The sequence below is a fragment of the Ixodes scapularis genome, unplaced genomic scaffold (assembly GCF_016920785.2).
Source record: "Ixodes scapularis isolate PalLabHiFi unplaced genomic scaffold, ASM1692078v2 PGA_scaffold4__175_contigs__length_147842914, whole genome shotgun sequence".
Classification (NCBI taxonomy): domain Eukaryota; kingdom Metazoa; phylum Arthropoda; class Arachnida; order Ixodida; family Ixodidae; genus Ixodes; species Ixodes scapularis.
This window is the reverse complement of record NW_024609879.1, coordinates 24,614,418-24,641,637: the sequence shown is the minus strand read 5'-3', so window position 1 is coordinate 24,641,637 and position 27,220 is coordinate 24,614,418. Positions and strand designations below refer to the sequence as shown.

At 43.8% G+C, this 27,220-nt stretch overlaps 1 protein-coding gene across 1 annotated transcript in view; it reads right to left on the bottom strand.

Moving 5' to 3' along the window:
* Nucleotides 1–27,220, bottom strand: part of LOC115313825 — an 83,042-nt gene that overhangs the window by 40,446 nt on the left and 15,376 nt on the right. The window contains exons 2-3 of the mRNA XM_040205359.1: nucleotides 23,013–23,182; nucleotides 5,352–5,437 (exon numbers count right to left, since the gene is read on the bottom strand). Coding sequence (XP_040061293.1) covers nucleotides 5,352–5,437; nucleotides 23,013–23,182 — 256 coding nt within the window. The remainder of the gene's footprint in view (nucleotides 1–5,351; nucleotides 5,438–23,012; nucleotides 23,183–27,220) is intronic.

Genomic DNA, 27,220 nt, shown 5'->3' with positions numbered 1-27,220 from the left:
CGTTCATGGTCGAATTGATTGTTCAACCATCCCATCAGCTAATAATATATATGCACCGGGAGTACTTTTGAGGGTAAATCCCACTTTTTCAATTAAAGTAATCAACCTTTCAACTCCGATGAACCGCATCCAACATTTTCATAACACGTTCAGTACAACCAGCATTGACATTTCCAATTAAAGTGTTAAAGCGTTTAGGCGTTCAATGGCTGATATTTAACTCTTACCTATTTCCTACTCCCCCATAATAGATATTAACTGTTGCACTTGCCTTAGATTTCTTGTGTGGGTACACAAGTAATCTAAGGCAATTTTTCCGCTAAATTTAGCGAAAACATTTCTTCGCTAAATTTAGCGGAAAAATTTCCTCGCTAACTTTAGCGGGGAAAACTCCCATAATGAACGCGCTCGGCAACGCCGAAGTCCCGATGGCGACGCGGACGGCGACCCCGTTCACCCCAGACACGGGCGCCTAAGAGCTGCGCTCTAAAAGCGAGGAAACCATTTTGAGTCGAATGCTTGCTCATGCTCATACCTCAGCGTTGTGCGTTGAGCTGGCACATGGCAGGGCACGACCTGTATTCAACCGCCTGCTTTGCCTAGTATAGTGGCGTCCCCTATAGGTCACTGGAGTTGCGAATAAAAGCCGCGCAACACGAACGCCAGCGCCGCAACTACGGTGAGGGCTGGAACTACTTAGGTAAGTGAGGTCGGTAAGTGAGTGAGTTCATGAGTTCGTTGAGGGGCGTGAGTTTGTAAGTTCATATGTTCGATGAGTTCATGAGTTCAGTGAGGGGTGTGAGTTCGCTGAGTTCATCAGCTCATGGGTCCGCGAGTCAAGACTTGAAGGTGAATGCAGCCGCGAGGGTGAGTGTGAGTGAGGTTTAACTTTTTATTTTAGCTATCTGTGAGTTCAACGAAAAAATGCTGACCTCTGGGCTCCACCTGGTCGCCCTTCCTTCCTCTTCTACCCCTCTATTCTACAAAGTCCCCTTCACCATACTCCCGGAAATTCCCGGTTTCTCTAGCATAGGTTCGTCCCGTCTTCCAGCGAGTCTGGACCTGCACCTGCAAGCCATTACATGGCCAGGGAAGAGCGGGAACCCGACATCCCACTCGGTCGGCGGCGCGCGAGCTCTTGCTCGATGGCGCGAGGGTGGGGAGACTGGGTCTCCGGAATACTGAGGTCGGAAGCCTCTCGAGGCATGCCCGGACGAAACGCACATGGTACATCACAGCTCTTTTCGACGAAGTCATTCACACTGATTGCAGCAACAATGAGAGTAATCGTTAGCGAGAGATGTTGGTAGCGTCACTTTTACATGGACTCGCTGGCAATCAGCTAAAGCGACGACGACGAAATAGTCACGGACGAACTCGCTGTTGTCCGCGACGATCTCCCACGTGCATGCGGTGAAAGGCCAAAAGACAAAGGGCGAAAGGGAGAGTAGCATTGGCGGTAGCCGAGTAGCGTAGTGTGCGATCGTAGCGTGGCGAGCTTGGGCAATCACGGAGGCGCCTAGGATGATCTTGTTTGACTGCACGTCATGATCACACGATTTATAGTCACCGTGTTACTAACTTGGATAGTGTTGCCTGGTCGCAAGATGAAAATGATCGACACTTGTTAATTGAATATTGCAATTACAAGAGCTTTACAAATCGCGAACACGGGTGTGTCTGCTAAGTAGTCTATGAGCATACCACTTCAAGATTAAACTTTCCGTCTTGAGAGGATACGCAGCAGGAAGAGGGGGGGGTTCAGAGGAGGAAGGGGGTATGGAGGAAATGAGGGTACAGAGTAGCAGGAGGGGAGGGTACGGGAGAGGAGGATGTGAAGGAGAAGGGTATGAAGGATGAAGAGGACACTGAAGAGGTGGAGGGTGCAGAACCAGTATGTGTAGAGATTGATCTACATTTGTATATGCAGGTTTTTTTTATTATCCTTGCAGATTTGTTTTAAAAAGAGCGATGAAACTACACTTATGCGGTTTGTGAGAGTGAGTTATACGCCCAGGGGGACATTATGTGGGTGGCTGTTCTTTGCGATAAGTGGGGTAATTATTTAAAATTTACTAATTAACTTTTGAATTAATGAAAATAGACATACGGTTCCAATTAGAAACTTGCTGTGCGTCGTTCATTGCCCCTACATCAGTCATTTTCAGAAAGGCTTTGAGCGCGTGAGAAGAGTAGTAGCGCACTAAAGTTACCACTCGTGGAGCAGGTACAAGGCTAGCGGTTGCGGTAAGGCGCCCGCGCAATTTTTCCGTCTCTTATCTAGCCCCAGCCTTGTACCTGCTCTACGAGTGGTAACTTCAGCCCACTACTGCGCGTCTCACGCGCTCAAAGTCTTTCTAAAAATGACCGATTTCGCAGTTTTGGACAACGCTCAGCAAGTTCTTAATTCTAACCATTTGTCTATTTTCACTAATTAAAAACTTAATTAGTTAATTTTAATTAATTGGCCGACTTCTCGCAAAAATTAGCTACCCACACAATATCCTCCTCACAAAACGCATAAGTGTAGCGTTCACGTTTGTTTTTTAAAACAACTCTGTAAGAATAAAATAAAACACCCGGTATTTATATACAGGGTGTTTCAGAGAACTCAGGCCAAATCGCTCCAGCGAAACCTACTTATCGCAACGAAAAAAGGCTTGTTTCGTTTTGGTCCTGGGCCAGGGGCCCATTTAGGATAATTATTAAAGTCCGGGATATTTAACATGATAATTATTTTGCGCAATTAACTTTTTTGATATTGTGTTTAAGGGCATGGTTTCAATTCGAAAATTGCTCAGCATCATCAAAAAACCGTAAATCAACAAATTGCAGAACGATAGAACTCACGCGAAGCACTTTTCGGCTTTCTGAAAGACCGCACAAATTCGCCGGGTTTTTAAGTTTCGGTTTGCTATCGGAGCGCACCTCGGCCCCGGCGGCACCGCGCCCCGTGGAGAGATAGTGCAGCCAACCTCGTCTGCGCCGTCATCGTGCGACGCAGCAGAGGCTGGTTGCACTATCTCTCGGTGCCGCCAGGGCCGAGATGCGCTCCGATAGCAAACCGAAACTTAAAAACCCGTCGATTTTGTGCGGTTTTTCAGAAAGTCGTAAAATGCTTCGCGTGCCTTCTGTCGTTCTGCAATTTGTTGAATTAGTGTTTCTTGATGATGCTGAGCAATTTTCTTATTGAAACCATCCCCTTGAACACAATAGTAAAAAAGTTCATCACGCAAAAATAATTATCATGTTAAATATCCCGGATTATAATAATTTTCCTAAATGGGCGCCTGGCCCGGGACGAAAATGACACAAGCCTTTTTTCGTTGCGATGAGTATTTTTCGCAGGAGCGATTTGGCCTGAGTTCTCTGAAACACCCTGTATATAAATAAATATATATATATATATATATATATATATATCGCAAAATCAAAATACCTCAAGAGCTGCACTTAAATATCGTATTTCAGAGATTTGTAAGCGTCTTTTCTTTTATGTCTATAAATTCCACCTATGTTTTGTGCACCACACAGTAGATTGCGAGGATGTTTGTGGGCACAGAAAAAGATCATGGGATATTTTAATTATCATTCAAATAAGAGCTCGGCCCTCTGACGTCCCCGCACGCTTTGATCTCCTACCCTCCCTCAATATCTACCCCCATAGAAACCGACGGCATCCATGAAGCAGTGCCGACATAGCAGCATTATGGCGTTCATCAGATTTCTTTGAGTGTCTGTTTTCGCGGCTCCTCAAATCAAACGCAGACAGCGTCGGGGAAATTAGATTTTCGCTTGTGTATTTGTTGGGTGTCTTTTATCCTTTGACTGTCTCTAACTTAAACTAACAACATGTATATGCACGCCCTTTCCTCAATGGTAAGAAAAACACCTCAGAGAACGCGGACAACGAAGCAGAACATACGCGAGAGGACAATGCTGTACCCGCAGCTGAAGCATTTTCGCCTGCTAAGGCTCGCGAAGGCGGACTGCACCAAGGTGCATAGAAAACCTTCCGTCACTTAGGTTTCGTGCGTTGCGTATAATATCCCTTTCTTAGGTAGCAGATACTATGTGGGTCAAACGGGAAGATATTTGAATGACAGATTAAGAGATCATGCCTATTCGCTCGCAGCCACGGTTTGAGGGCTATTGCCAATTCATTGCAGCGATCAGAAGTGTCGGCCTGATTTAGGCAGGGTCACCATTATGGGCGCACACGTAAATAGGGTGAGGAAAGAGATCATAGAGGTTTTACACATTTCGTGCCATGGGTAATTATGTGTCAGTGAACAATAGGTGACGCTGTCAGGAAAAGAGATGTCCTTCCTGCGGAAAAAAATGAGTCACGTAGTGAACTCTTAAAGAATGTAATTACTGACGCGTTTCTCGTTTGGCCAGTGTGGCCCTGTATTTTTCGTGCAATCCTTAAGGATACTGCGTACGTTTCCTTTGACTGTTTCTTCTATAAAAAGTCTTTAGTGGCGAGTACTGCATTGTCCTGTCGTGTATGTTCTTTTTCGTCGTCCGCGTTTTCGAAGATATTTTTCTCGTGATTTATAATGTCAACCAACTGACACAGTTGACACCTTGACACTTGCTATCTCAAGATAATTCAGGCGGCGCAGGAGAGCGAATGAGCACAATATATAGATCAAATAGCGTGTGCACCTGAGGATAAAGCGTCTGTGTGTGTGTGTGTGCGTGTGTGTGTGGTGGGGGGGAGAGCTTTTCAGGAGCTTTATTTGGTACTTCTCTAGACTACAGACAACGCAAGTGTTGCTACAAATCGCGAAAAAAAACAAGCTCTATATCTCCTAAACAGATCTGTCGGGTTTTAACAACACTGTTGGTGGCGAAGGGTATCGCGTTAGTTGCGATGTTCGAAGGCTGGGAAAGTGTAGCGCTTTGTGTTGACATGTGCACACGTTAATCGCTGATAGCTTAAGAAACACAGGCCGTGACTGATTATCGTCCCTCTTTTTGCACCGTGATTTGTTATTTGGAGCTTGTATTGGGCTAATGTCGCACTCCATTGGGTGCGGGACAATAACGAAATGCTCCAGACTCCGACACGCCCTCCGCTTCCTAAACCGCGATCGGCTATAGCTGTATTTGACTATAATATCTAAAATCTGGTGGAAACCGAGGTACTCTAATTATTATTCGATTAAATATTTTATTAGCGCGACATTTTCTTCTAATATGTTAGTGATGATAGCTATATCCGGTTGCTCTTGATGTGTGTAGCAGATCTCCATGTTTCCTGTGAAAGCTTAACTTAATAAACGTAAGCTCTTGCAATAGTTCGAAACTGAATGGAAAAAATATACACATAGGTTAAACTTTACCTCTGTCTCGTACAAAACGCATCACGTTTGGTTGAGAATGAGTGCCGGACTTCGTTAAACCCAAAACTTGGATACTGGCTATCCACCTGTTTCAAGAACAAGGTGAAGTATAAGATCAATAACAGAGTCGTCGTCTAATTACCCGGTTATAACAATTTAACTGTCTTTTTTTTAATTATAAAAAAAACAATTAGCGTTTTTATGGCGAAATGACACTTCAACTTAATGAAACACTACTCACGCCGTAGCAGTTGTTCATCTCTATACTGTATCACTTTCACGCCGCGGTATGCGGAGCTCAAGCTCTTCTGATTCTTGGACATGGGTAGCGATGATGTCAGAACGCCGAGCTCTTATTGGCTGATAGAACAAAATAGTGGGTACATCTCACGGCATTTAGCATCGAGGTCTGCCTAGTATGCTTTGAATCAAAGCCAATGAGAGCTCGGCGTCGTTGTGACGTCAGCGTAACTCTTGCGCAAGGAGCAGACGCCTTCCTCTCCAGATGAGTTCACTACTAGACCTTGCCACGGGCGTTCTATGCCTTTTAGAAGAGTTATAGCTTCTAACACAATCCTGGCCTCAGTACCAAACTGAACGAATAATTTTACCACTAACCTTTGGAGACTGAAAAAACTCTTCCGCGCACGGTGGCATCCGGCATCGACACTCTTGATTTGTTCCATTATTTGTTTTCTATTTTCAGTGCTTACTTAGAAATAGTTCCAATCTTTATTTTTTTTTTATACCCATAAGGGTACTTAAATTGTCACGAATGACAATTGATGGTTCCATAATAACTGAAAAGACTAAACGTTTAATTTGGCGCACTTGTGCCCAAAACAAAAAGGGAACAAATGAAAACCCTGCGCAGAGCGTCGATGGCGGCGTAACAGCAGGATCGTACGCTGGGGCGAGAGTGACTCCGGCTTGGCACGCGGAGCCCCTTTGTACACGCGTGGGCTTTTGGAACAATCAGCGCAGAAGTTTCGGCGTGTAGAACTTTCCAACCTCGAATTAGCCCCAAAACGGTTCTCGAATTTACCAGAACATCACATTAGAGTCAGAAGAATGCGCACCCGCGGCCAGGAATCGAACCCTGGCCTTCTGCGCGGAAGGAGAGCGCGATAACCGTTAGGCCACGGCCGCGCTGCCTACTTGGCCAGCTGCGGGCGGGACGATATATTAATTATTTATGCAGTAACATTATGTATACTGCGTTCCCAGCACACTATCGTAGATCCCATTCAGTCTTAATGCCAAAAACGCAGAAATATACAATGTTTAATATTTTTACCAATTTTTCAAGCCAAATTCTCCAGTCTAAAGCCGTTTTGATGAAAAAAAACGAGGAAAACTGGTTGTATTAGAACGATACCCTATAAATGTTTTAGAATGATCACACCGGAACCAGACGCAAGTTGGTTCCAGGAGTAAGTCGTGTTTACTAATTGTCTTCTTACAGTATATTTGGCTAAAACAAAACAATTGTAATTTTCTTTTGTGATCTCAATAATTCCCGCGACAGCATTACAGTCATCTCTAATATACAAGGTAGAAGTTATATTATTTACGGAAAATGGTCTTGTTGATTTTAAGGCTATTCTAGTCGTTTCAAATAGATCATCGTATTACGTGTCCCACATTGCTCTCGCGTACTCAAGTATAGACCTACCGGTACAAAAATAAAATAGTTTCCTCACATTCATAACGCATCCTTGACATTCTTTTATAAAAAATGTAAATGGTGTTTTACTTCCATGTGCTCAATATACATATTGAATTAGCAAAAGTCTGGGTAAAATAAACTCCAAAATATTTACCTCCCAAAACTTATAATCATTACGTTTTTGTTTTCAAGAATTTAGATACATTCCTTAAAAAAAGTAAGATGGTTATCCTTTCTAATCTTTAGACTCGCGCTCTTTTAAACACACCATTGTGATATTTGCTCTTAATTGCATTGCAATACTTCCTACTTCTGCCAAGAATTTATTTCCCTCTAAATAAAACAGGCGTCTGCCAATAACTTTATCAGAGGCCAAATATTTGCTGCAATGTCATTTTTGAGAGAAAATTAAAAACACCAAAAATACCGAGCGAATTCCGCGGAGGAACAAGTCACCGCATGGGTAAGGATGAGGATATCATATTATTAGAACTTCCCACTGCTCGCTGACATTTAGGTTATTTCTAGTAAGCTTTTGGACATATTTTTTCATTTATAAATGCTATTTTAATATTTGGAAGGTTACGGGGCACAAAGTAAAATGCTTTAAAAAGTAAAGATTGTGTGTACCTGGTTAATGTAGTCTAGAGCTTTTGATATGTAATGTTTGAATTGCGCTAATTGTACGTTGCACACGTATCTACTTGAAAAATCTATGGAGGGAGGGTTTAATTATTATATGTTCAAGATAGTTGAATATCATACAGTCTGACCAAATATTTTACAACAAAGTGACGTAAACACGTAGGCCTATGTTTTCCCTAGAGCTTCTTCTCCTCGCAATTAAAAACTGGAATCGTATTTGTGATCTTCAAGATTTGTCGAGCGAACCCTGTTTTATGCGAAATATTAAATAGAATACGCAGGGTGCCTTAAATTCCGAGGCCAGATCTAAAATGAGTCGTACAAATCGGCGCCTGCACGTAGCAATCTAAGCGTTCCGTCAAAGGAGTATTTCACAGGTGGGCTTTACATTGTAAAATTACAAGGTGTAGCTCCCTTTCTGTAAAAAATAGGGCCAGAAAACATACCAAGGTCAGCGGAGTACGGCGACGCAGAAAACCAAGGCGAGGGGGGGGGGGGGGGGGGGGGAGGCGTTTGGCGCACGTATTGACAGATGACGTCGGGTGCAGCTCCGGAAGCTGTTGCCGACCAGAAAAAGAAAGCAGACGCCAAGAGCGTTATGCAATCGGGATTTCTTTTATTTTTGTTGCTTGAAGTTTGGCTGTCATTGTTGCATTTATTTTTAATTTAAAAATGCATTGCAACAAATATTATGTTCATTTTATTAAACCACGGTTGACGCGACCAGTTTCGATATATTTTTGTAAAGCAAGCTTGAACAAGCAGGTAGCGCCAACTATCGATACGTGTGCGAAACGCGCCCACCCCTCGACTCGGTCATCTGCGTCGCCATCTGCCGTTGACCTTGGCAGGTTTTATCTCTGGTTTTTACCGAATTTTACAAGACAAAACCCACCTGTGATATACAACTTTGACGAAAAGGTGAGATACATACGTTCAGGCGCCAATTTTTACGGCGCATTTTGGATTTAGCCCCATCATTTCAGACAGATGTAGGAACCGTACCACAGTCCCTCGGCACGGGCATAGGGCACTTGATGATATTCCATCAGAGCCTTCCATAATCCGTTCATAAGCTATAGCAGAGTGCGATGGGAGCCACTCGCTTACCGGTTCAATCAGACACCTCCGTTTCATCAGCTGCCTATACGCTCTCTGTGACTGGATATGGGCGGGAGCGTGGTCACGTGGAAAGAGGTGGGCGTGTGATTGGCCTAACGCGCACGTAACCTCCAACGTACTGCTAGCCTACGAGTGAATGCAGTATATATGTTCATTACACGTAAAAGTCAAACGATACCATCAACAACAGTATCAATATGGTACACTACTCTACTCAATTATCTAATAGGGTGATTTCATTTGAAATCGAACATGCTTGTCGGGGTGGGTCTTTGAATTTTTAAAAATATATGTAATTGCCCTATTTCTTGAAAAAAACAAAAACCGCTTTTCGAATTAGAAAAACAAATATTTCACTTCACAAAAAAATATTATTAAGTGGAGCAGGGTGAAAATCTGTTTTTTACTCCGTGATTTTTCTACCCAGTTCTGTACTCTGGTATGAATACGGAAAGCATAAAAAACTCACAGTATTGTTTTGTGTTCTTGTATGTTATTTGGACTATTTTGTAGTTCAAAGGAAAATACTTTTCTATTTTTGTTTATTGAGGTAAAAAAATGCCAAACATCGTCTCTTTGACAATCCGGTGACATCTTCATAGCCTCGTAACTCATGAGGTATTATATTTGTCACTTATTAAATACTATGCGGGTGTAGCCTTATACATGGGCTATAGACGGGCATAAGTTTAGTTTATTTTATTTGTACTGAATATTTTTATATAACATTTGAAATATCGTCGAAAATGAAATTAACCGATATTTTGAACCCCCTTTATTAAAAAAGGCCATTTTTTTATTTCGTTCAATTTTTTTTATTATTGCTGCCGATCATAGGAACTTTCAATTGGCTTGATGCGATTTCCCACTTTTTTGTCGTATCTTCTTAGAAGGGATCGAAATCGCTCCCACGTGACAATGCGGTGACAACTTCAGAGCCTTGCAACTCATGAGTTATTATATTTGTCGCTTACCAAATACCATTCGGGTGTAGCCCTATACATGGAATATCAACGGGCATAAGTTTAGTTAATATTATTTTGATTGAATTTTTTTATATAAAATTTAAAATATGGTCGAAATGAAATTCACTGATATTTTGAACCCACTTTAACAAAAAAAGGTCATTTACTATTTCGTTCAATTTTTCCTAATATTTCTGGCGATAATATGAACTTTCATTTGGCTACATGCGATTTCCCCCTTTTTTTTTGTATCTTCTCTAGAAGTGATCGAAATCGCTCCCACGTTCTCAGAACGGCCAAACGCAGTTTCCGCAGGTCGGCTTTGCTGCAAAGACTACACTGCTTATTTGTGGGTTCAAAATGAATTTAACCGCTGCATTTGAACTTAAAATGCAGCGGTTAAATTTGTTTTGATTGAGAACACTCGTGCTTGGCTACATATTGTATTTTCTTAATTTTTTATACTGGCAACTGACATTCTTTAGTCTGATATTTAGCGGCGCAGCGGATGTTCCATTATCCGACGTCTAAAGCCAGGGCACAAAGGGCGGAGAAAACGGAACAAGCTCTTCATTCAGCCAGACCGGGGTCATATACCCGTTTGTGTTATACGCAGCTTGTAAGGCACGTACAGCACGCCCGGCCCTTCGCGCTATGCGCCCATCTCCGTTACACCCAGGAAGCATCCGGCACGGGCGCCAATCCATAATGTGTCTTGTCGCGTGCGATTAAATAACCATGTAATTGCCTGCTCTTATTATCAGCGTGTATATAAAAAATATGCAATATCACATGCCCCTCTTTAAGAAGCAAAAATAGTTTGCAGAAAAAAGTGAGGAAAACGGATTGAGCTTTCATGAAGCGAAGACATTTTTTTACAGAACACAAACACCAATTGCTGATAAATAGACACTTTCATTAATCAACGCTAATACGTTTAGGATGCACTTGTAAAACAAGATGTTGTTGTACTTTAAATAGTCTAGTTCACGAGCAACGCAATATTGGAACTTTTTGACAACGGCATCGGCTTGCCTGTGGAGACGATCGAGCGCGGGGGCGAGCTGAACTCCGCACCGCTGCGGTCGGATGCAGCCGAGAAGCTCAACAGCGTGGTAAGTCTAGACGGACTGAACGAAAGCTGGAGTCCAAGCGAGCGAGCGATGAACCCGAGACGGTGGCCCTTCTGTTTGAACGACCGTGTGCAGTAAAAAAAAGAAGTGTTGGGTTTTGTTCAAGACTGATCCATATCTCTAATGACAAGAATCAACCATTCCAGATGCACAGAAGGCAGCGAAATCAGTCACTTATGTGTAGACTTTTAGTTTCTCCACTTTGTCGCACAGAGCTTAATGCAAAGATTGTACAGCCTTCGGAAATATGGAAAAGCGATTTTATGATGGTATTTTAGGCGGCTACGGTAAATTTGCTTAGGCTAGGCACACATTGCTTTGCTTTGGGAATAAATAAAGGTTTGTTATATTTCCTCCTTCAAAATAAAGCGCGTCCGGCCAAGGCGGACTTGGCACCGCTGCATAAACAGCATCGGCGAACGTGTTTTTCATATTGCCGGACACTGTACATCTCGTGCTAATGTCACCTTAGGTTCCTGGCCCGGCTCGCGAACTGTGCACCACACATGTGAGGAGCGTAGTCCTGTGCGAGCACCTACTGAGGCCCATTCTTCTTTTTTGTGCTTGCTTAGTATATCGATTTCTTTCTCTGGTAAGTCGAAAGCTGAACGCTTCTTGTCATAGTTTTAATTTTAATTTTTTAACGAAGTCCTTTGACGTCCGCATCAAGGAGCCGTCCTGCGAACGAAAATTGTGTACTGTGGCGAGGTGCTTCAAGCCTTACAACCTGTGTATAACTCAGACAGATATAAGACCCCGGTCTAGCTACATGAAGAGCTCGTTCCGTTTTTTCCGCCCTTTATGCCCTGGCTTTAGACGTCGGATAATAGAACATCCGCTGCACCGCTAACTATCAGACTAAGGAATGTCAGTTGCCATCATTAAAAAATTAAGAAATTTACAATATGTAGCCAAGCATGAGTGTTCTCAATCGAAATGAGTTTACCCGCTGCATTTGAACACACAAATAAGCAGTATAGTTTTTGCAGCGAAGCCGACCTGCGGAAACTGCGTTTGGCCGTTCTGAGAACGTGGGAGCGATTTCGATCACTTCTTGAGAAGGTACAACAAGAAAAGGGGGATATCGCACCAAGCCAATTGAAAGTTTATATGATCGGCACCAATAGTAAAAAAATTGAACGAAATAATAAAAGGCCTTTTTCGATAAAGTTGGTTCAAAATTTCAGTTAATTTCATTTTCGACGATATTTCAAATTTTATATAAAAATTCAGGGAAAATAAAATGAACTAAACTTATGCCCGTCAATATTCCATGTATAGAGAGAGCTACACCCGCATGGTATTTGGTAAGCGACAAATATAATAACTCATGAGTTACAAGGCTATGAAGTTGTCACCGCATTTTCACGTGGGAGCGATTTTGATCACTTCTAGAAAAAATGCAACAAAAAAGGGGAAATCGCATCAAGCCAATTGAAATTTCATATGTTCGGCAGAAATAATAAAAAAAATTGAACGAAATAAAAAATGTCCTTTTTCGATAAAGTGGGTCAAAATATCGGTTGATTTCATTTCCGACGATATTTCAAATTTTATATAAAAAGTTCAGTGAAAATAAAATAAACTAAACTGATGCCCGTCGATAGTTCATGTATAGGGTACACCTGCATAGTATTTAATAAGTGACAAATATAATAACTCATGAGTTACAAGGCTCCGAATATGTCACCGGATTGTCAAAGAGAGACGTTTGGCATTTTTTACCTCAATAAAAAAATGTACAAAAGTATTTTACTTTAAACTAAAAAATAGTCAAAATAACATACAAGAGCACAAAAAATTACTGTGAGTTTTGTATGCTTTCCGTATTCATACCAGCGTACAGAACTGGGTAGAAAACTCACGGAGTAAAAAACAGATTTTCACCTTGCTCCACTCAAGAATGTTTTGAAAAGCGAAATATTAAAAAAAAAAAAAATTAAAAAGCGGTTTTGTTTTTTCTAGAAATGGGGCAATTACATATATTTTTTCAAAAAAATCGAAAGACCCACCCCACAAGCCTGTTCAATTTCAAATGAAACCACCCAATAAGTAATACAACGCCAGTAATTCTTTCGAAAATACAGATTCGATATATGAGTGTCACGTTCCTGAAGTGACAGTGAAAGCGAAAGACGAAGAAGGGGGCAAGCTCGAGCAAAAGGGAAAGGATGAGCTCGAGCAAAATGGAAAGGAGAAGCTCGCGCACGACATTCGACGACTGAACCTGAAGGGCGGCGGCTGACACGCGAACGCTCCCGCCAGCCCAGGCTTCGCTCCTGGTGAACCCTGGCTCCGCTCCAGGTCTTCTCGCCGCCATCGAGCCGGAGCGACGTGGTGCCTGCTGCTCGCACCAGAAGCCCGGAGCATTGGACTTCGAGCTCGAAGGCGGACGCGAAGGGGTGTCCTCGCAACATTCCTGTCAACCCAGGCCGCGTACCTGGTCGGTCAAGCGACACCATCGAACCGGTGCTGGAAGGCCTAGAGCTCCTAGCAAGCTTGGATCCACTCCCGTAACATCGAGGAACAAGGCCGCGTTCCGTTCCAAGCAAGATCGACGCTCGAGACTGTGAGTGTTCTCAGCGCGCGACCGAGACTGTCTGACTGTAGCTATTTAACCACACTATTTTTTTTTCCTTTCGCTTCTGCTTATAATTTTGTTTTCTGTTCTGCTTTCTTTTGTGCTTGTGAGTAAATGAATTTTTGTTCGTCTACTTATGTGTCGCTTCGTCTTTCGACATGCCCTCGTCCCCTCGGAAGAACATGACAATGAGTTTGAGGTTTTTTTTAATATAATTTATCATTTCAAATAAAATCTTGGATAGGCACATCATTTTTCTGCTCGATTTTATAGTTTCAATACACTTTGGATTTCGCTTTAGTCCTTTGTGTAGCCGGGAAACAATCAGTATGTGCTGTTTACACTGTTCGTTGCTTATTCCTTTCAGCCTTTTATGGTGTCGTGGAGATCTTCTTAGAAAGAATTTTAAATCACTTTTTGCTGGGTCCCAATATTTCTGAACTAGACCAGTAGTTTTGGTTTTTGCCTGTCACATAAATATTTACATTATAAGAGGATTAACCAAATTGCAGCAAAACTTGCAGTATTTTTTGCTGCAATTTAAGAAATTGCAGCAAAAAGTATGCCAAAACCGCTGCTGTCGCCATGCTGATTCTCGACGAAATCATTTCTCATTTAGCGCACACCCAACCAAAGCCGGTTGTTTGGTTGCCGCCGTCGCTCACAGATGGCGGCACATAGTACAGCTCCGCTGCTCTTTCTTCTTCACCAGAGTGGAAAGGCTGAAGGTTCGTAATATTTTTTTTTGGTAAGTGTACGGGGAAAGTAACGTGAACGTAATCTGCAACGTAACGAATAAAACAATCCGTTACTTTTCAGTGAAAGTCATTTGGTATTGCAATCCATTACATTTTTAAAGTAACGGACACAAGTCTGCTATAAACCTACTGAGAGTCGCAATTACGTTTTCGACTCCTCGAACGAACATATATCCCAAATTCACTTCAATCCTTTTTAACGATTTATCCGCCTCTACAAGATTTTGTGGGATGACATCGACTAGCTTATTTTATACAACGCGGATATCTAGTAGGGCTTCTCCGCAGTGTGAGGAGTCGTGTCTCCGGCATCTCCAGGCGCGACGCCCTTTTCCCCCAACCAAAACCTAAGCCAGAGGGCAACCTTCCTATTTCTTTTTCCATGACTACCCAACTAAGCTCGGCAAAGCAATTATCAGCCCCACATTCCACCTCGCATCCTCTTAAATTATATTTAAAGCGCCATTTCTCACTTACCGTTGACGCGTTAACCTAGACCCTCCCTTAGTTCGAAGCGTCCTGAACGTGACGCTCACCGGAACCACAGCGTGTGGCGCATTGAATTGCCGTACTATCGGGTTCACATTAAATGCGAAAACTGGAGCGCGTGCCCGTCGGCAAGTGCTTCGCTTCCTGGAGGCCTCTTGAAACTGACGAAACTGCGGGGTGGAGACTAAGGCGCTGAGAGGATGTGCGTCCTGCCCTAATGTCTTCGAACCCCGCTGAACACAACCCAATCTTTGAAGCTGTGCCGGTGGTGCGCTTGACGTTTCGTCACTGATTCCATTTCATTCGAACCCATTTTATTACATTGTACATGTAATGAAAATCTCCGACAACCTCATCTGTATAACCTCTAAACCAGCGGTCTCAAACACGCTGCCCGAAAGCCCTCCCCCCCAACCGGCCACGAGTTCCGGTTCCGAAGTCCCGAGCGTTATGGCGTGCGCCATAGTGCTTTCATCTCGTCTATTCACTTTCGCTCAAAAAGTAACTCTCATATTTTAAGATATTCACATAGCGTTTGTGTGAGCTGAACGCATCTGGTCGGTGTTGACGAATGCGAGGAATCGCCATGCCGATTCCTTGCATAACGATGTCTCTTTTGAGCGTTTTCTACCAGCGGTAAAATACAGTCAATTGGGCGAGATGCCGTCAGGGGCGATGGCGGCGATTCCGGCACACACTCTGCACTCCTACAGGATATAGGTACGGTACCGGTGTTTGAGGACGGATATTTAGAGTGCCTGATGGCGTTTGGAAGACGTCGAATAGGCATATGCGCTCTATTCCCTCAACCGGCCGAAAAGCCATGCGCTAGGCCTTACTGGGGAATTCAAGCGTCTCTAACCGGCCGCCATGTTGTTTATGGGTGTAGTCAGTTTTGACTACTGGCTCTTTGACTACCTGTAGGGTCGTCAATTTTATCCTAGGGGCAACTGTTTACCGCCCAAAGGGAGTCACACAGACTACCTTTCTGACGTAGAACTACGTCTTTCTCCGCGCCTGGAAGGGGGAAAAAGCTGAAAGCTCGATGTTGCAAAAACTGGATCACGGAAGTGATGTCACAAAGACGCCTGCTGCGAAGAACCGCACAGTGCGCACGCACATTTTGTCTTGTTTGCACGCACGCACATTTTTCCGCACATTTTTCTTGTTTGCACGCTTCAACGCGACGCGCTCCCGTCTGATTTAAACGGCGATAGACACCGCTCCGGCAGCCGTGCTTCCACAATCTTCGCTCATCGCTCCGGAGAGCGACCGAATGGCCGACCTCGCGTGCTTTGCGGCACGGGAAGTACACGGGACGCTCTAACGCGAGTCGTCGAAGCGCTGAAAAAAATTGCACGCGGTCCCGCTTGTGCGCCTCAAAGATGGCGGCGCGCGGGGGCTACACATGTGTCTCTACCGGTCTCCGAACCACGGGCATTCGCTTCGTCCGCATCCGACACCATCATGCGGCAGGAGCGCGTAGACGTTTCTTCAGCTGCGGCCGTAGTTCTACGGCATGTTATGCAGTAGAGTAAACGTAGAGTAGATTGTTGGGCTAGTTTGTTTTAGAACTTGGAATACATTTTAGCGCTCAAAAGACAAGTACACAAAGACGAGAATCAGACACCACTGTGCGCTACTAACAACTGATTTTTTTACATGAAACGTCACTTATATACCCTCCGTGTTTCTGATATCGCCCCATCACTAGCCGACCCGATGCCAGGCCGCGTCATTGAGGAACGCACGTTCCTTGTCAAGTAGACCAATTGAGGCCACGCTGACACATGCTGCACAACCCTTCTTAATCTCATCTGCCTCGGCTATGTCCCTCAGTTTTTTCCCTGTGCCTCGCCAGAATCTTGCACTCGGAAAACATCGGTCTGACGTGTCTGATTCTCAACTTTGTGTCCTCGTATTTTGACCGCTAAAAGGTATTCCAAGTAGTAAACGTAGGCAGCGACACATTTTTCTTTGAGTGTGTCACGCTATAGCCAACGGCATGGTTGAAAGATTCGATCGATCTCTTAAGGCATCACTTAAGGCACAGGTTCACTCCACCAATTGGTGGAATAGCATTTGATTAGTGTCATTCGCTAATTTCCATGCCACCATTCGGGGTAGTATATTTGTTTTGCCATTTTATCCGAATAACCATCCCACGCCTCGCCCATGTCACGAGCTCAGCATCTCTATAACCAAACTGATGACTCCGATATGGACATATATGCTGATCATTTTTGGGAGAAGTAAAATATAGGTAGCATTTGATGTTCTGTGTTGCTTGGTTTCGTGTTTTCTTTTTTTTTTTAAGTTATAATTCCTGCAGTAGCTCTTTCATGAAATGTACTGCGTTGTCTTTTCCTGACAGTGCCCGTACTGTGTGAGGGCGAAACTGTTCAATGTGTTGATGTATTAGGTCAATGTCCTGGTTTATATTTTAGTGTTCCCATAAGTTTGCTTATTGGAACACTAAGCTATAAACCAGAAAAATATAAAATAATGTATTTTTTTCTAATATATATTTCATATAATATATTATATAATATATAAAACACTCCCAGAGAAACAAATTATTTTCATTAATATTACTTATATTATTATTAATATTATTATTATTATCTTAATCATCATAGTCATCATCATCATCTATATGTGCCCCTGAGTTGGAGCACCGTTTTTCATAGATAGTGGTTTCTGGGAGACATTGACATTTAAATAGGGCAGGACCCGGCATGACTCCATGTCCAGCGATGCCGGAAAAAGAACCTAGTCCCAGATTTCCTTGCGCACCTTCGCGCTCTCATCCAACGTAAATCCAACCAAGCTCCAATCGTCTGCTCGCCACTCGGTCCATTTCTTTGAACTTAGGCTAAATCTGCTCCGTGCGTGCGGTCTGCCTCGTTTGCTCGCTGTCGCGCCTGGCTTACGATACGATCGGCGCGCCAAAAAAAGTTTCGATGGGAACCCGCATTCTCATCACGGCAGAGGGAAACCAACATCTCCTCGAAGGAGAGCTTGTACGGCTTTTTCAACCCGCGATGCAATTCTCAGCGTTCTTGCGTGCGACGACTGACACGCTGGCTTTCCAACGCCGAGCTATCACGACTGGCTCTACACGACACTCCCGGAACGTGTCGAGAACGTCCGCCACACGCCGGCTTCCTTCTGGTCAGGAAAGTGTTGGGCTCCATATCTAACCTGTTCTGAAACCGATTCAATGGACGCCGCCATGACATTTTGGGGAAAACAACCGCGTTGTCACGGCAATGCCATGGCAACGCGGATGTTTGGCCCATATTTTCGTGGCGGCGTCCGTTAACTGAGATTCCTATTCCTAACGAAAGTTACTTGGGACTGTGGTGAAAGATGGGGGAACTTTGTAAAAAAAAAAGACGCAGGAAATGGGTCGTCTCAATAGCCGAGACAATAAGAAGGCATTTCGTGGCCACGCCTACTTCCGTTACATTTCGCTCCAGGCACGGAGAATACGGACGCCACCTCTTGCCCATTATAACTTCCTTGCTGGGAGATGTTCCTTGCTCTTCAACCGAGAACGTCTCCATCCTTTCCTGATGAACGAAGAAGTGCTGTTCTCTTTCTAAGCTGTACCGGTAACAGCAACACGCTCCTATTGATGCTTTTGCACATAAAACAAGTACTCATTTTTATAGTAGTATTTAGGGCTGGGCGAATATTCCCAATTTCGAATAAGAATCGAATATTCTACATTTAATCTTCGCATTCGATTTCCAAACAAAGTCTTTGGTATTTTTTGAATATTCGTCGTAACACGAATATTCGAAATTAATCCAATATTTAAAACCTATTCGCAAGTGTAAGTTTTACTTTTGCTTTCAGTTTCGTTAAGCAGGTCCCACTGAGAGCGACATAGCTGCATGGCGGTTTCAGCCTAAGCTTGTGGTGCCGGTGTCGGTAGCGGTCATCGGCGAGTTTCTGTTCGCTTGTGATTCCTGACTTTGTAAACTGTGCTCACTTCGCGTTCGCCCAGTTGTGTTATTGCGGATGGAGGTGATTGCGGGGAACTGTCTGCGAAGCGGAGGAACGAACGGGAAACGGCACCAAAACCAAGAAAGAGGAGTGCTATTTGGAAATATTTTGAGAGGGTGACGGGATCGATGGCGCAATGTACGGCATGCGAGTGAACGCTTAAAACGCCCACAGGTACGACAACGCCCCTTGTCAACCATTTCAGAGCACATCCTGTGTTGTTGAAAGAGTATTGTGGGATTTCCGCCCGCACGCCAGGAAAAGATCAACCGACGTTGACGAACTTCGTGTGCCGCACGGAGCCCCTGCCAGAAAAAAGGGTGCGAGGGGTAAATAACAAGGTGGCCGCCATGGTGGCGCTCTATTTACAGCCTTACAGCATCGTGGAAGACAGCGACTTCAAAAAACTTCTGACAGAAGCCTTTCCCAACTATCGCCTACCATCCCGTTCTATGCGGAGGGCAAGTTCGTCTGCTTCTTGAGCAGGGGGCAGCGGTGACGTCAGAACGCCGAGCCCTGATTGGCTGATCGCGATCCCCTATCTGAGCGTCGTCTGCTCCTTTGCAACGTCGTCTGCTCGCAACGTCGTCTGCGTCTGTCGTACCTTTCCTGCGACTTTCGGAAGCGCAGAGGCCAGAGACCAGGTTCACAAAACGATCTTACGCCAAAAAAATCCGTAAGACAAAACTTGAGAACAATTTCGTATTCACAAAACGAAATTTTCGTAAGTTTTGCGCAGGTTACGACGAAATCCTACGACAGCTTCGAAGCTATCTTACGCACTTCTTACGATCAAATCAGCATGGCCGACATCGTCGCGGTCGCGACGACCAACGGACGTTTATTTTTCTACGTGCGCTTCTCACGCGTCCCGACTTCAAACAGCAAGAAAAAAGAAAAAAAGTACTTGAAACAGACCACGACGAACAAGAACGCTGGATCCACTAACACCCGGGAAGAGCTCCAACGGCCACAATTCCACCGACAACGACCAAGCGTGCTCTGCAGATAGGCCTAGCAGGCACTTCGACTCGGCGACCGTCTGCCTACGACCGGCTGGCGCGCTGAATGGAATATGCCCGCGCGACCCTTGTGAACCCTTCCCGTCTTATACTTTGATCGCTGACCTCAATTTTAGATTAAGAGGTCAATATCTTCCTCTTGTCATCTCCTTGTGTTCCGAGGCAACGGTGACTCTCGCCGGTGAAAAAGCGGTGAATCTCCGACAGACGCAGGAAAGGTAAAGCAGCCATCGCTTTGATTAGCAGACGTAAAGCAGACGACGTTAACTGCGCCAACCCGCCGACGCCGTTAAAGAGTGAGGAGTCTCGCCGCACACGAAAGGCGGGAAAAAGTATTTGGGAGCGAACTTGCGGACACTAACACGCTCACTCTCGGATCTTAGCAAACAAACCTCGGCGCCTCGGGAGACCTCGCCAGTGAGTCTTTTGACTTCCTTCCTTGATGCGCGTCTGCTAGTTGTTAGACAAAAACAACGTACTGCTCGAGTTATTTCGTCTGCCCTCTCTGAAAGGCGAAGTCGAGCTCGCTCGTAAAGACCTGCACTTCCGAAAGTCGCAGGAAAGGTACGACAGACGCAGACGACGTTGCGAGCAGACGACGTTGCAAAGGAGCAGACGACGCTCAGATAGAGGGTCGCGATCAGCCAATCAGGGCTCGGCGTTCTGACGTCACCGCTACTTCCTTTCTCACGCGCAGAAGACGAAAATGAGCCCACTTGCGGGGCGTATACTCTCGCGCGTGCTTGTGCCACGGATGTATGACGACACCCAAAAGAAGCTGAAAGCAGAGCTCAACAGTGCCTTTGAAGGCGGCACTACCGCTGTTGCCTTCAGAAGCGACATGTGGAAATCGCGCGCTAACGAAAGTTACGTGAGCTTTACCCGCCGTCTTCTCACTCCAAAGTTCATGAGAGAGTGGTCCACAGTAAACACTCGACACATGGCTGCCAGTCACGGTGCTGTGAGCATCGCAACTCTTCTGGACGAAATGTGCCGTGACTTATAGATACCCGATGAATGTGCGAAGTTCATGGTAACGGATAACGGGCGCAACATGCTATATGCGGTAAGGAGACTTCCGTGGACTGAAAGAGCGTGCTTCACGCATACGCTTCAACTGGCGATTAATGACGCGAGATCCCGTTCGCCGGCCATTGATCGCCTGTGCAAGAAAGTGAGGCATATTGTGAAACATTACAAGCACAGTTCATCAGCTCAAAAAAGGCTTGAAAAGTGCCAAAAGAAGATGGGAAAGGACACACTCCGTCTGGTGCAAGACGTGGATTCGAGATGGAATAGCCAGTATCTTAAGTTGTCTCGCCTTCTGGAACTCAAAAAAGCAGTCACTGTGGAGCTTACTACGTCGGACTGTGACATCGATGAACAGTGTTCATCAGCATGGAAATATGCTTCTGAATATGTACAATCATTCAAGCCATTGTTTGATGCCACTGTTATTGCCAGTGCTGAGAAGTATCCGTCTTTGTCTTTCCAAGTTCCTGTGATTTTCGGTATGCTCCACTGTCTAGGTTACTGTGCTGGGGCATCATAATTTCCCGCAGAACTGATAAGATTTATCAAGGCAAGGTTCACCCTGTATGACGAGTACAAGGAAGCATGCCTTGCTATGTTCTTAAACCCACGCTTCAAGTGCACTATTTTCAAAGCCGAAAAAGAAAAATTATTATGGCTAAAAGCTCTGGTGCTGCAAGAGCTGGCCTCATGTGATGCTACTGAAGAAATCCACCCGGAAATGGCAACACAGTCACAAGAACAAGGCTGAACGCCGTCAACAGATGTTTGGCAGGCATTTGACCACTTAGCCAAAAGTGCAATGGGAAGCAAAGTGGTTTCAGCTTCAGAACTGGAAGTTGTAGCGTATGCGGAGGAGGCACTGCTAAAGAGAGAGGGAGTGATCCGTGTAAGGGGTGGCGAACTGTCGGGTGCTTAAGATATCCGAGTCTGGCAAAGCTTTGCATAAAATACCTGGCAATACCTGCCACTTCAATGCCAAGTAAAAACGGATTTTTTTATTTTTTTTATTTTTGCGGCTGGAGGTGTAGTTTCCGCTCGAAGGGAGCGCCTCCAACCTGACCATGTGCTGCAGTTGATTTTTCTGCATGACAACTTGTAATCTTTCCTACAACTAGAATTTTCGTTTTAGCGTTTTTATTCTCGTTAAGGTTACAAGTTGGCATACAAAAAAATCAACTGCAGTTCACAAATAAAAAAAAAATTCAGAAAGAATAAATAACTGCAGTTTCAACATGTGAAAATAGAAATCCTGTGAATAAATGCACCTGCCGTCAACTATTTGATATTCGATTCGTATTCGAAAATATTAATATTCGAACACCCCTAGTAATATTGGCACCATCTCAATGAACCTAGCCACCTCACAAAAAAAAAAAAATATTTCGACAATACTAGAAATATGAATAAAGGTTTGTACAAGGACTGTTCTAAAATGTCACACAAAACGTATTTACGATTCTTGAACCGGTTCGAAATCGGGCTTCTTGCCATGTGCACTTACAGATTAGAATCACCTGACAGGTCATCCTTTTGATTTCTCCGGTACGCCAACCAGTTACGTAAATGTAACAAATATATAAACTTTTTTTTTGTCACACCACATCATTACATTATCTGGTTCTGGTTATCTTGGAGGTTGAAATGGTAAGGTGTTTTGAGCCAGATTTATACTTTTTTAAAGAGAGTAATTAATTATTTAGACGGCTGATACAGACGCACATACTAGATTAACCGTCGAACATTGGACTGACAGGCCTTTTTTATTAGAGAGAACTTGAAGCTAATAGCACCAACTCAAAATCCAGCGAAGCCCTATGTACATTTTCTAGACAAAGAATGTGACTTTCTTTTGCGGAGCTCGATAGCAATTATGCTACTATTTCTGGTTCGGAAGATTTTAAAGATGATACAGTGGAAATATTTTAGCATATGTACCTCTGATTGGGGTGTTTGAGTAGTCGTAAATCAAAAGACTTAGGGGTTGAGGAAGAAATTGTAACGGTTAGAAGTGATATTATAGCTTTCAAAAGTAATATAATTACTCTGGTGATTATTACCTAATAAGAGTAACCCAATTAATACATATTTACTTTAAAAAGTAACCGATTTGAAGGACTTTGATTATTTGTAAATATTACTTTACAGGCCTTTCCCTATGTGTTGAACTCTATCGAAAGCCATGGAACTAAAAAATTTAATTAGGTATAACTTGAGTGCAAGATGCTTACATTTCTCCAAATTTGGCTTCAAGTACTAAGGTGTACTTTTTTTCTTCCTCTTTTTGTTTTTCATCAGCACTACCAAAAATTTCAGCGTATTCACATTTTGGATCTCCATGTCGTGACGACACGTTGTGTGTCCTTCTCTTGACCCAGTGTTTTTCAGCCACCTCAACCATCTATAATATATCAACAACAAACGACACTAAATACCTCAAGTATGTGAGCAAGGGTATAACCACGGCTCTGAAAGCAAAAGCCTTATTACGAATGAGGTTATTTGCTGTGGAAACGTCACTTATTGAGATCTTAACTATTATTCACATCTCCAGTTACAGACGATGTTATTTTAATTACTAAGTATAATTTCGCAAAAAGCAGCAACACAAAATGAGGGAATCCCCAAGACATACCTTACGCGATCACCGGTTCGGTGTTCGCGTGAGATACGCTCTGTAAAGAACATTACTCCCAGTCCATTCTGAATTTGCTTTTCATTTTATCTGTTAATTTTTCTATATACAAAAGTAAAAATAAAGCAGCGCTATAGCCTTGTGACTGCTAGGTAGCAGAATATCCACCATCATCCCCTCACCCTCGCTCACAAGCTCCATTTAAACATCGTCAGCAGCTATCTAGCCTCTCTACACTATATCTTACCACATCATCACCAGATGCAACACCGCAGACCTTCACCGTATGGGCTACTTGCCTTTCTGCGGCGCCGCGGCTCTCCTGAACTAATGTAAATATTACTATTACTATTACTAACATTGATCTAGGTTTTTAGGGCACAATAACATGAATCGGGGTTCAGATCAATCAAAAGTTGTTTTTCAATCTGAAACGACGAAAATACAAACGCAGTTCAATGCTCTGCTTTGGACATCGTTTTAGCTACCGTAATCGCCGCTGGTGATAACTTGAGAAACAAAAATATTGTGATTTAGAAATAAGATTTCAAACAACAGTTACTTATTATTTACGTGATTTTGTTTGATTTATTAGGCTTCAGGGAATGGCGTCGGAGCCTCATAACTGTCACCCTTTGACAGACATGCATATTTTTTTTTTACTCAGGCTTTGAGTTATAATTAATCTAGCGCCACCTGAATGACCGTAGATATATTCTTGCGAAGTAAACACCTATAACTAAAACGCTTCCCCTTGCCCTTCTATGCGGAAACAAAACGTCAGGCCACTAAAGCTGTGTTCTAAAAATGTTTTCGTTGTGTGTGTGTGTGTGTGATATATCTTGTAGAATCTTAAAAATTATCTTTTGATAAGATTATGAATGTTAAAAACGAAAGTGTCCGAACGAGTAACTGAGCAGATAGAGCCACCATTTTGAACAAAAGTAAATCCACGTTTGGAACTCCGTTTTCTCGCACTCTGCTGGTGGTTAGCGGCAACGAAACAACGAAATGAACCCGGTAGTAACCTTTAGAGATCCAATAATGAATTGGCGTAACGATGGTTCCACGTATTCATGACGCCAAAGTTTTTTTTTTCCTTTGAACTTTTTTTGGTACTTTTTTTTCAAACTAAAGTTTAACCAAAAAGCAGTAGACTAGAAAAGAAGTATGAGAACCGGTCCTATAAAACATCTCTAAGGAAGGCACTTTCGTTCCTGAATGAAGTTTTTTTTTTTTTAACTTTATCATGCAGTTAGGCATTAAAACGTAAACTTAGTTCGCTGCGAATGTACACAAAATGCTGCAAGAAGGGAGTTTTCACCATTAGGGAGGTTTTTACACAATGCGTTTATTAAGGTTTATATAATAAATATTAAAATGGAGATATTGGCTAGTCTGTACACTATTCTTTAAAGTGCAGTGTATGTGATGTTTTGCGATTCTACTTTGTTGTGGACATAGACACATACGAATATAACCCATGTTTTGGTGGCAATGGATTTGGGTATATATTTACTATTTAAGCAATACAATTTATTTTCATCATCAGGTTACAAATACTCTCAACTCGTCTCTAAGTGTTTTTGTGTCATAACACGCATATCGGGCAATATTAAAAGTCCAGAATGTTTAATGTTATTTAGCTCTTTTGTGCGAAGCCTTGTTCAGTTTTCAACAGTTGTATGGAACAGCATTGGAGAGACTAACTATTGTAGTACTGAGCGAGTTAAAAAATATATATGTCTCTTCTACGATCGTTGCTTGCCATTCAATTCGTTTTATGACTAGAAAATAACATGTAAACTGATTAGCTTACAATCTTTGTATAATGGACGGATCGTGTATGGTTTCATGTTTTTGCATAAAATTGTCAATGGTGTTATTTATTGAACAGAGCTATTGAACTGTGTATATCTACGTTTACTAAAAAAATTAAATGCAAAAAAAAGTAATGGCCGTGTATTATTTTTTTCTTAAGTTTGCCTGAAAAAAATATTTTTTTGCGCAAAAGTTACGATGGTAGGCGGTATTTAGGTGACGGTAACCACTCGCTCTGGTGCAGAATCACCACAGAATGGTGATCCCGCACCATGGAGGTAAGAAGCTTCTGGAGGCCACATCACAACCACATTGGTTGTGGCGCGGCAAGGAGAGCCGAAGCGAGAGATCCAACCGGTGAACAAGCCCGAGGCGACATATTTCGCGGTGATTTTCTTGAGGAGCCATGCCTCAGGCCATCGAGTATATCGATCGATGTCGGTGAGGCAGTAGCGGTAAGGTCCGGCTAGGGGATACGGGCCTATGATGTCAAGATGGACGTGTTGAAAACGACAAGAGGGCTGAGGAAATACTCCTAGCTGTGAAGTGACGTGCCTGGCGAATTTTGCGCGTTGGCATTGAATGCAGGAGCGTCCTTAGTTGCGGCAGTAACGCTGCATGAATGTATAGACGTAACGGTAAGCCACAAGGCGTGAAGAAGCGCGGATTCTGGAATGAATGAGGTGGTGTAGCTGGTGGAAAAAGCTACGGCGATAGTACGGGGGCACGTAGTGTTTGGGTTGTCCTGTTGACATGTCGCGGTAGATAGTGGCTGTTGACCCAGGAACGGGGACTTGTTGCAGATGTAGCGAAGACCCGCTCTTAAGGAGCTGCCGTATTTCTGTGTCGGCTGTTTGAGCCTCGGCGAGAAAATCAGCTGTTATTGGCGGAAATTTGATAGCCGATACACGGGGAAGCGCATCGGCGACTTTGTTATCTTTCCCGTCGACACGCGGGATGTCGGTGGTAAACTGAGCAACGAACAAAATCTGTTTCTGCTGTACCGGTGAAAGTTTTTCACGGCGTTGAGAGAAACCGTAGGTTAGGAATTTGTGGTTGGTGTAAATAATGCAATGCTGCGCCTCGAGGATGTGGTAAAAATGCTGAACTGCTTTGTATATGGCGAGAAGCTCTCTGCTGTAAGCTAGCTAGTTCGTCTGGGCGGATATCGTAGTTGTTTCGGGAGGGCCTGGCGGTGGGAAAGGACGCCTTCCGAATGGAGAGTTTTTTTGTGAAAAATGCCAAGGGACGCCATGTGTTGTCGACGTGTTGCATGAGGGAGGCGCCGATGGCGAAGCTGGGGGCGCCCGGGAGAGCTCCAAGGGAGCGTCTGGTACGGGAAGAAAAAGAAGAGTGGCGAAGCTGGCGTCCGGGTGACGGGGTGGTTGACTGGTAGCCCAGCCAAGGCATCATGAAGATGAGATTGGTAGTCAGCTGTGTGAGGCAAGAAATGCCGTAGAAGTTGAGCATGCCGAGAAAACGACGGAGGTCTTTAGCGGAGAACGGTTGAGGATAATTTTGCAAGTCTAAGATGTGGTGAGGCGAGGGTCGAGTCCTCTCTCATGAAACTCGGTGACCGAGTAAGTTGAAGAGAGGGGCGCCAAGAGCGCTCTTTTGGATATTGACGAATACTTTTGGATATCGTTTACTCTTCAAAAGACATCAAGTCGTTTGAAGAGAAGACGAAGGTGCATATGGCGGTCTTCGGTATTTCGGGAGAAAATTAATATATCGTCAAGATAGACGAAGCAGAAGTCGTGACCATGGACGCCTTCATCGATGAAACGTTGAAACATCTGTCCTGCGTTCGTCAAGCCAAAGCTCATGAGGGGAAACTCTAGCAAGCCAAAGGGTGTGATGATCGCAGTTTTAGGGATGTCGTCTGGGTTCGCGGGTATCTCTGTGTAGGCCTTCACAAAATCTAGCACGGAGAAGACATGGCAACCATGGACGCGTTGGGCGAAATCCCCTATTTGATGGATG